This window comes from Juglans regia, chromosome 2 (genome assembly GCF_001411555.2).
Source record: "Juglans regia cultivar Chandler chromosome 2, Walnut 2.0, whole genome shotgun sequence".
NCBI classification, from domain to species: Eukaryota; Viridiplantae; Streptophyta; class Magnoliopsida; order Fagales; family Juglandaceae; genus Juglans; species Juglans regia.
Window position 1 is genome coordinate 4513415 of NC_049902.1, and position 10861 is coordinate 4524275.

At 35.3% G+C, this 10861-nt stretch overlaps 1 protein-coding gene across 1 annotated transcript; it reads left to right on the forward strand.

Moving 5' to 3' along the window:
- Positions 1-242: 242 nt before the first annotated feature.
- LOC108999256 (dnaJ homolog subfamily B member 1) lies at positions 243-5298 on the forward strand. The gene is made up of 2 exons (XM_018976122.2): positions 243-998; positions 4428-5298. Exons 1-2 carry the CDS (start codon positions 400-402, stop codon positions 4870-4872), a joined length of 1044 nt encoding a protein of 347 aa, XP_018831667.1. The 5' UTR covers positions 243-399; the 3' UTR covers positions 4873-5298.
- Positions 5299-10861: the final 5563 nt, after the last annotated feature.

The following is a 10861-nucleotide window of genomic DNA, read 5'->3' on the forward strand; positions in this document are numbered from 1 at the left end:
CCAAAAATTCAGCACCGCCCCTGCTGGGTGCTTCCCCCAGTAGTTTGCAGCACGTAGATAATAAGATGAGGTAAGCTGATTGATTTTATATATATATAAATATATATATTATTATTAAATAATAAAAAATTATTTAATAATAATAAATATATAATATCTTATTTAATAAAATAAAAATATAATAAAAATCTGTCTAAATTTTTCATATATATATATATATATACACACACGTACGTATATATATTTCCGGGACCCAATCATCGTCCACAACACAATTCCCTCCTTTATTGAAGAAAACGAAATTGCTCCCACTACACAACCGTCGGATTTTCTTTCCTGTACTCCATCTTCCCCTTCTCCGACCATTTCCTCCATTGCCGCACAGAAACATAGAGATAGATGGGGGTGGATTACTACAACATTCTGAAAGTGAACAGGAACGCGAGCGATGATGATTTGAAGAAGGCGTACAAGAGGCTCGCCATGATATGGCACCCTGACAAGAACCCCGTCAATTATGTCGAGGCCGAGGCCAAGTTCAAGCAAATTTCCGAAGCTTACGACGTTCTCAGTGATCCCCAGAAGCGCCAGATCTACGATCTCTACGGAGAGGAGGCCCTCAAGTCCGGCCAATTTCCCCCACCCCCCTCGTCATCTCGTGCCGCCAGCGGGGTCCCCCATAATCTTCACCATCAATACTACAATAGCAACCGCCAGCATCCCACCTCCTTCCGGTTCAACCCCCGGGATGCCGATGACATCTACGCCGAGATTTTCGGATCCGAGAGTAATGGTAGTGGCGGCGGCGGTGGTGGTGGAGCAGCAGCTAAGGGATTTGGTAGAGACGGGTTCTTCAGAACGCCTGGTGGTGGGTCAGGTACCGGGTTTTCTAGGAAGGCCGCGCCGCTAGAAAACGCGTTGCCCTGTAGCTTGGAGGAGCTCTACAAAGGTGCTAAGAAGAAGATGAGGATCTCCAGGAACGTCTATGACGCCTCTGGGTACAAAAAATTACAATAAAGTTCATTTTTTTTCTCTTTACTTATCGGCCCCAGATAACGATTATATAATGATAATGGTCCTGCTAACCCTTTTTGGCACTATAGTCACTAGGCATTGCAATTCAATTTATCTCACAATGTTAGTTTCTTTATTAGCTAAAAGCATTAGGAACCTGTGCGTGTTGAACCGTGTAAAACATGATGGTAGTTTTTTTTTTTTTCATGTTATGTCAGTTGCATGGAACTTGCAGCAAGGTACTTTGCTTATTTTGAACGAATACTTGGAATCTGTTAGAGTTGAGGTTGACAGAGTATGTGCAGTATTAGAAGTGTGCACGGTTTCCCGGAGTAGAATGGATTTTGGGATGGAAACTTCTCTTTCGTGTCTATAATTGCTTATTTTAGGATGTGAGGATAGAGTTTCAAGTTGATTATTTGGCATGGTCGAATTTAGGTTGTGAATGACAGTTGTGGCAAAGGTTATGTTGTTGAATTCTTATTCTATTGGGGCCAGTTGTCTAGGTGGTTGCCTGTGCTCCCTAATCAGCCTGTTGACTTGGCATAGAACTTCTAGTTTTTTTTCCTATCCAACATGTGTTCCTGTCGGCAACTATGATGAGCGTTATCAACTTATTAAAAAAACTTTGATGAGCATTATCTCACTAGGTACATTCAGTAGTTTTCCGAGCTCTTTGCCCTCTCTTGATAGGTGTACTCAGGGAATACTCCGTGTGTACCTTGATGTTGCCTATATTTCTCTTTATTGGTTATGAATAAATTTTTTAATCAAATTAATTGATTTGAGTAGATTACAGGCTGTTGAGCATTGCATATTTTGCTTTTAATTAGTAATTTGTAATCTTGTACAAGCTGGCGGAAATTATCTTAGCTACGCTGGTTTCAATAATGGCTTGGCAATACTGTTTAGTGGTCTATTTCTGGTTCTTGACATATTGCTAGCTTTTACACATTTTTAGTGCCGTTTATGATTTGGCCAGTAACTTTCCGTATGTTTCATTCACAGAATAGCTTGGATCCTTTCCAGTCTTGAAATTGTCTAGCCTCAATTCTCCCCAACATGGTTGGCGAGATCATTGAACTCTGTTTAGAACTTTAGATATTGCAGCTTTCTTCCAATGGCTGCTTGGTTTTCTTGTGAAAGTGTTTCATTACAATAGTTAAAAGATGTTATAGGGTATATTAATGTATACACCTGGACCTGTCCTAAACAATCATGGATGCGGCATAATTACTAGCACCAAAATAAATAAATAAAGGGCATAGTTAAGGAAGTTGAAGTAATGGATTTGAAAGGTTCCCATGAGGCTATTTATCAAAAAAAAAAAAAAAGGGTTCCCATGAGGTTAAATTTTTTTTATTATAAGAATGAAGATTAGGCCTCAATGGATTGTTATGAAATCTAGTAACTTTTATGGTAACAAGCAGTTTTAAGAATCAGTAAGGTAAGCATGTGTACACTTGACTCTTTGACCCGATGACATTATATTTTGTTATTGGTCCTCAATGGGTTTGGGGGCAAGATTGGGGACATGGTTTCTGTGTAGTGCAGCCTCTAGCTGGACATTCAAATTGTAGTCACACAAGGCCAAACCCAATACATTTCTATCTTCCAGCACTTTGTGTTGCATGTGCAAGAAGAATGGGGAAGTGGTAGATCACTTGTTATGTCATTGTGAGGTAGCTAGGAACTTATGGAACAACTTCTTTGTTAGAGGAGATTAGCATGGATGATGCCTAGAAGATTGGTCAAGTTTCTAGCTACTTGGAGGGGTCTACAAGGTTATCCACAAGTGGCAACAATATGGAAGATTGCTCTCACATTTCTATTGTGGTGCATTAGGAGGGAGAGGAATGTAGAAGCTTTGAAAATCACAAGCAAACAATGGATGAACTTAAAGTTTTCTTTTTCAACACCCTGTTCCTTTGGGCAGCCACAACAAATATTAATGGACTAAGCGTCCAAGACTTTCTTGTATCTGTTGTAAATCCTAGATGGATGTTTCTCTTGTATATGTCCCATATACTTGGGTTACGCCTATTGTTTTCAATTAATAAAACTTATTGATTACTTATATAAAAAAATGCATGGGGGGAGATATATATATATCATATAGATAGAATCCATCAAGTGAATCCAAGAAACTGCTTTTCATCTCCATCATTTAGTCCTTTGATGAGTTATAGAATAAAGAAAACCCCTACATGTAAATTTCAGCCATTGAACTCATGCTTTGTTCTTGCTGAAAATTCCGAATTGTGTTTTGTCTAGGGAATCAAAGCCAGTGGGTTTCTCTGTTTACATTCATTATCAAATAACGTGTTTGGAGCATATGTCCTTTTGTGGTTGTAGTTAAAAATCCCAGTCTTAAATATTGATGCTAATGTTCATATGGGTTATATTCACCTTCATGATTTTACCCATGCATTCTTTCAACTATGGTCTACAACAATACAGATACGCTGGAACATGTTGCCATGGGGAGTTAGATGGAAGTGTTCCACATGTACTGTAGTTAGAGGCAGCATCATCCATAAAAGAGTGAAGACTAGTCAGCCTTGAAGATGAATAGAACATGTTGCCATTGGGGGAGGGGGGTGGGGGGGACTAGATGGAGGTGTTCCACATGTACTGTCGTTAGAGGCAGGATCATCCATAGAAGAGTGAAGACCGGTCAGCCTTGTAAGATGAATAGGAGAAAAGTTCAGCAAGTGGGATTTTATTTTAAGCTTAGGGAGATTGGTCAGATTGGATATATATGGTCTCCTTTCTGGGTAGTGCATTCCATATAACACTCTGATAGTATTTTAAAAACAAAGAGAGAGAAAAGAAATAGAAAAGTTCCCTTTTTCAATAGGAATAATGCTTGTTTCCTGGCTGGTGCAAACAAAATTGTTGTTTTCAGCTTTATTTTATATATGAATGAAGGAATAATGCTTTTATCAAGTGCACTCTGACAATATTGGGGATGATTATAATTGATTGAACTCATCTTACTTCTCCCTCAGGTGTATTAAGCACCAAAAAGCTATGTTCTTTTTCACTTCTTTCCTATCCTCTGCTTTGGTTCTCTTTGGTTTGTTATTGAAGCCCTACAAAACCATAAATCTAAAAGTTTGGGCATGAGTCTATTATCTTGGTCCATCCTGTTAAGACAAGTAGGTCTTTTCTAGACAAGTTTAAAGACCTGCACATCATCTTAAAAACTGCATATTTGCATATAGATAATTTAAGGTTTATGTAGTAAATTCAAAAAGAGGAAGTGATGCCCTTTTTTATGACTGCCATGGTGGCATTGGCCTGCATCAATAATCTACTGTACTGTATACATTCTTTCTGTTAACTCTGAATTAATGTTTTGCTTCAACGTTGTTTACCTCAACTTGATGGCATGAGCAATTCCCTTGCAGTAAGTTTCGGACTATGGAGGAGATATTGACCATTGAGATCAAACCTGGTTGGAAGAAGGGTACCAAGATAACATTCCCCGAGAAGGGTAACCAGGAGCCTGGTTTCACACCCGCAGATGTGGTTTTTGTGGTAGACGAGAAGCCGCATGCTCTTTATAAGAGAGATGGTAATGATCTGGTAGTCAACCAAGAGATAACACTTCTGGAGGCCCTCACGGGGAAGACCCTTGACTTGACTACCCTTGACGGAAGGAATCTCATGATCCCCCTGACAGATATAATCAAACCTGGAGCAGAGGTCATTTTCCCAAATGAAGGAATGCCAATCTCAAAAGAACCTGGGAGGAAGGGAAATTTGAAGATTAAATTTGCCGTCAAGTACCCTTCAAGGCTTACAGAAGAACAAAAATCTGATTTAAAAAGTGTTCTGGGTGGGATTATATAGCTTTGAACATCAGAGGTGACAATCAACACAACTAGTGGTTGTTGCTATTGGATGTAAATATGGCACTTGTATCCCATTGAAGAATGTGAATACTAGGAAGTTTGCAGGCCGGGATCTTATCCAAAAAATTAAAAACCGAAAAAGAAGTGTTTAGGGTTGGTTTTCCCAATCTTTCATTGGGGGATGGCTTATGCGGTAGGATGTAAATGGTCATGGGGCTGGGCATCAGTCTTAACTAGAAGAAATGGGTAGGAAATACTACTTGACCTTCTTCCATTTTTGCCATAGTGCTATTCTTCATTTGATCTGGATGCTATACATAGAGATGATAGTCCTTGGATTTTCAACGTATTGTGGAGTGACTTTGATGTTTTAACTTGGGGAAGTATTGAAATTTATTATATTGTTGGTTGATTAAAATTTAAAGATATAAGCTCATTTGTTTTTCTCTTAACTTGTGCTTGAGAAGTTGGAAATGTAGCGTTACCACATTTTAATTACTGAATCAAAAGCATATATGATGATTACTCGCCAGTCTGCAGTTTTTAGCCAGCACGGGTCCTTCTGAAGCAGCATAGAATTACCGAAATATGCATATTTGTGGTTGGACTGTTTTCACTACTGTCCGTTTTCATTCAACACCTCCCTCGTGTTTGGCTTATTTTGTTTGGATCCAGGACTCCATTGGCCAATACTTTTAGATCTCAGTCGAAAATTGTCATTTGCCATCCTTTATTATGAACAATCATTGCCTAACATGGCATTAAAATATTAGCAAATTATTTGTTATTTTTTATTTATCTACCAATCATTTAATACCAAAATAGTTAAAATGGTAGAGAAGTTTTACAGTTGAGCAGGACAGTGGAAGTTAGCACCATGTACATCGTCTCATAGTTTATTAACTCCAAACTCAGTTCCCTCACACTGCGCTTCATGAGGATCACCATCCCTTTTTAAGTTTTGCTCAGAACTTTGAAAGCTTCAAGCAGGAAATATAAGAGAAATAGAGTTTGGATGTTGAGTTGAGTTGAGTTGAGCTGAATTGAGTTATTTATGAATAGTAGTGAGTTGAGATGGTGAAGTGAGTTTTATGAAATCCACTTAAGATGAGTGTAAATGTGTTTGGATGTTAAGATGCATTTATGGGAATTTGAAAAAGGTTGTGGGTCCTCCTTGTAAAGAGGTTTTGAGTTGAGATGAGTTTAGTAATTTGAGAGTTTGGTGTTTGGATGTTAGACTCAGTTTAAAATTAGACTAAACTGAGTTGATCTCAATTGAGTCTAACTACCAAACGGGGCCTAAGGCTGCGGGCTGCGGGCTGCGTTTGGATGTTGAGCTGAGTTGAGTTCTCTATAAATAGTAGTGAGTTGAGATGTGTAGTGAGTTATGTGGGACTCACCCAAGATGAGAAACATGAGTTTAGATGTATTTATGAGAAGTTGAAAAAGGTTGTGGGTCCCGCATGTAAATAGGTGTTGAGTAGAAAAAAAGTTGTAGATCCTACGTGTAAAAATTTTTTGAGTTGAGATGATTTTAGTAATTTGAGAGTTGTGTTGAATGTTAGAAGAAGTCTAAATCTGAATCAAACTCAATTGAGCTGAGTTCAGTCAAGGAACCAAACAAGCTATAGGCTCCATAGCATTTATTGAGGATATAATAATACTTGAAAATTCAAAAAGTCATATATAAGTTTTATAATATGATCTATTTAAGGTATCTATCTTTCTCTTATTTGAGATCCTTAAATTTAGATAGATTTAACATATCCATCCTTTTTGGCTTGATAGAGGGCTTAGAGCATCTTCATTGGATTAGTCAAATACCACTTGAGCTCTTAATTTAGTTAATGTCATCATAAATTGCACTACATTAGATTAGTCAAGCCAAAGCATCTAGTCCATGAGCTACAGTAAAGCCAAATACAAATATGACTTGCTACTGTAGCGAGATCATATAATTTTATATCAATTTTATATAATTTTATAGATTGTTGGATTGTGAAAATGAAAATGATTGTTGGAAATTATGAAAATGAAAATAAAAAAATAATTTAAAAATAAACAAAAATACATTAAAAATAGACTAAAAAAAATTATTTTATTATTATAAAAAATGAGATGGCTAATTCCAATGTGAAGTTCAAGTTTTAAGTGATTAGCCAAAAAAAGTGACATATTAGCCAAACTTTAACTTTTAAAACTGCTAATTCGAAGATCAGGGGTAGAACTAGGATTTGGTGTTTGGGAAGGGGAGATTAGCAAAATGTGTGGTATGTGTCAGTATAAGTATTATGTATTTTTTGCACGTGATTATATAAAAAATAATAATCACACGTTATACAATTGTAAACTAAAAATACATGTCTATAAATCATCTTATAAGATAAGTTTCTTTAGGATTTCCATAGTTTGTTAGAGTCCTTTACAAAAAGAAAAGAAAATGAAATATCAACTTAGGATTTCTTCTTTAAATTAAACTCGACGACGATCTTTCATGGAATAAAATTCGTCTATTATCATCTCCGAAATGAAATTCTTGACAATTTCTTTATCAATATAAACTAGCAAATGATCTGCAAGAAACTCATCTTCTATTTGAGTACGCAATCTAATTTTTATAAGTTTCATGGTAGAAAATGCTCTCTCAGTAGTAGCAATAGAAACAAGAAGAGTTAATACTAGATGAATTAACTTGTCAATCAAATAATAAATCTTTGGCATTTCTGAAATTGCTAGTCCTCTACATACCTCAGATAATGTAGACATATCTTGAAAGTTCGGATGCGTCAGCACATCATACTCATAATGCTGCAATTGAATTCTCAAAAGGAATTTTCCTTGCTTAGTAAAATCGGATAAAACTTCTCAAGCAATTTGCATATATCATCAATTTTAAATGATTGGTATGTACCTTTAGGGTTTAAAACAATACTAAGAATGATAAATTTCATTGTATAGTCATTAAATCTATTGTTCAATTCTTGCAAATGGAAGTCTATTGTAGTAGTAAATATATCAATCCTAAAATGATGTCCCATTGTTGTCAATGACTTGTCAACTTGATGACGAGATTTGCCTCGAGCTCTAGTATAATGATCATTCATATCTGGAATATCAGTTTGGTGTTTTTCACAAAATAATTTAACATCAGTAAGTAAAGACTCCCACCCATCATCTATCAACTTTTGAATTAGCACTTTTGTGGTTGAAACTAGGCTCGTGGCATTCATAATATTTGAAAATTTTGTTGCAAAGATTGGCAAAGTGCATTAGTGATTCCCATTATTATTTTTTATCATATGTAATATCAGAATAAATTCAAAAGATGTTAATACCATGTATGCCGCTTCAGCATCACCACATTGAAAATAATTTGATCCCTCATTTGAGATAGTATTGATAATTGAGCAAGTGGTACCGAACATCATCATCAATCTACAAACAGATTGAAAATGAGATCCTCATATAGTATTTCCAGCTCGTTGTAACGTACCAATTTGATTTGCCCCTTTTCCAGACTTTATCTCATTGGATGCGATCAAACTTTCAATTTCAGCAACTTGAGCAAATTATAATTCATCATTACGTTTAGAAGAACCAATAATAATATTAAAATGGATATCAAATGGACAAAAAACTTATGAACATGTTTGGCTTCTTTAGAAACTGCAACTAAAACCAATTGTAATTTATGAGCCCAACAATGCACATGATATGCATAGGGACAATTTTTAAAAAATAAAACTTGTAATCCATTCTATTCACAACACATATTACTTCCTCCATCACATTCCTGACCTCGAATATCTTCAATTTGAAGGTCATAACGAGAAAGAAGAACACATATCTCATTTTTTAGCGTTAGTGCCATAGTATCTTTGACATACAGAATATGACAAAATTGTTATCTAATAAAACTAGTTTTATCAACAAGTCTCAAAATACTAGTCATTTGTTCTCTTTTAGATTCATCTCGAGTTTCATCAACAAGAATACAAAATTTGGCATTCCCGATTTCTTCGCGAATCACACTTCGCACATTATTTGCAAATATATGCAAAATTTCCTTTTGAATTTTAGGTGATGTATATTTGGCATTTTGTCGAGCATTTTCCATGGCAACTCCATTAACTTGATCATTATAACTTGCTAGAAGTTTTATTTGTTCAATGTATTTACCTTGACTTTTTGAGTCAGATATTTCATCATGATCTCCGAAGGCACAAGTTTGGAACATAAGCCATTGAACACTATCTATCAAAGTTTTGAGCTGCAACCGATTATTCCTCATCTCTTATGATACTTGTTTTTCAACTAACTTATCAATATGTCTTGACTGATTCATTATATCCTCACAATATTTCACAACATTTATATGTGGTGAATTTAGATCTCTCTCCACGTGTCTTATTAAATGACAATTCATTCTACCATTCACTTTTTTCTAATTGTCAAAACTTTTATTGGTAAATGCATTTGATCCTGGATGGCCCGTTGATTTCTTAGCAAAAACATAATATGAAAGACAAAATATAGAATTCTTTGATGATGAGTATTTCAACCAATTTGAATATCTTTGAAATCAAGAAAATTGAAATCGGCGACGCTGATTGCCTATTCTTGAAAATGGATATTCTGAAAATTTAGGTTGATATAGACCAGCTTTAAGATAGGGACATCGGATCTCATCTTGTAGGTTAGTAGGAAATTTCTATATTTATGGTCATAGTCCTGGATCACGTTTCAAAGAGGTAACATCCATCTCTTAAGGTTGGATTCTTGAAATTTTAGACGGACACTCATCAATGATAGAAGCATCACATTCTGTTATTACCGAGCTCTCTAAACGTATATTACTTTTTGAATTGTCCACGTCTTTCTTTTTAAAAAAAGAAACAATTGTTATTGGATTGGTCATATTTTTCTATAATTTAAGAAAAAATTATAGATCAAGAATAAACCTGAAAAGTACCTAATAAGTAATGGTATAAAGTTGTTAGATTTTTTTGTTTTTGTATAGTTTGTATTATTATTAATAAGTGAACAAAAAAATTTTATAAAAGTAAGTGAACCAAAAAAAAAAAGTGTGAATCTCTCACAAATAAAACCACTAGAGCACTAAGAAGAAGACAAGTGGGCCTAAGTGGCTGGTTTAATACAAGTACTTCCATTTTGTCGACAAATCCACTATTATGAGATTTTGTTTGTTACAATTTGATCTCATATTAGTTTTCTACTCTTAATCTCCTGCTAAGATGTTTTATAGAGAGAGAGAAGAAAAAAAATTTGGAAACCATGTATGCCTGTGGCTCATCTATGGCTCAAGCCCAAGATAAATTATAATCACGATGATTCATAAACTTCTAGATCCATGGATTTAGAACATTAACAATGGAGATGAAAGGAAATAAAATAGAGTTGTTCTTGCAAGTAAACAATAATAATGTACATCAGTACATGTTTAGATTAACATACCCAGAATTGTATATCTAGTGTTATTTGTGGGGACTGCTTTCAGAGAAAATCAACCAGCAACTATGGTCTGTGTAGTTGTGCTTTGTCTCTAGCATCAATGCTGTAGAAAAGGAGAAGAAAATTTAAAGATACAGATTGGATAGTAGAGAAAGAGAGATACATTGTATCATATTGTGATAGATCAAGTAAAAGTGTAAGCATTCCCAATGGGTGCTGTAAAATACAGTTTTCTTTAAAATATAAAGAAATTTGTTCAAAATTGCCCTCCAATAGATCTTGTATTTCATCTTTACTTTACACTTTGCTACAATACTCCCGCTACATATAAAGGATAACTGTTCATGACTGTAAACATTTTAAATTAATCTCTCTCTCTCTCTCTCTCTCTCTCTCTCTCTCTCTCTCTCTCCTATGTTGCTGATTTTTTTCCAATTTTCAAAAGTCCCTATTTTCATTTCAGATCCCTCTCTCTCGTTCCCACGCTTTCATCTGTGTTTGGTGCCAAAGACGAA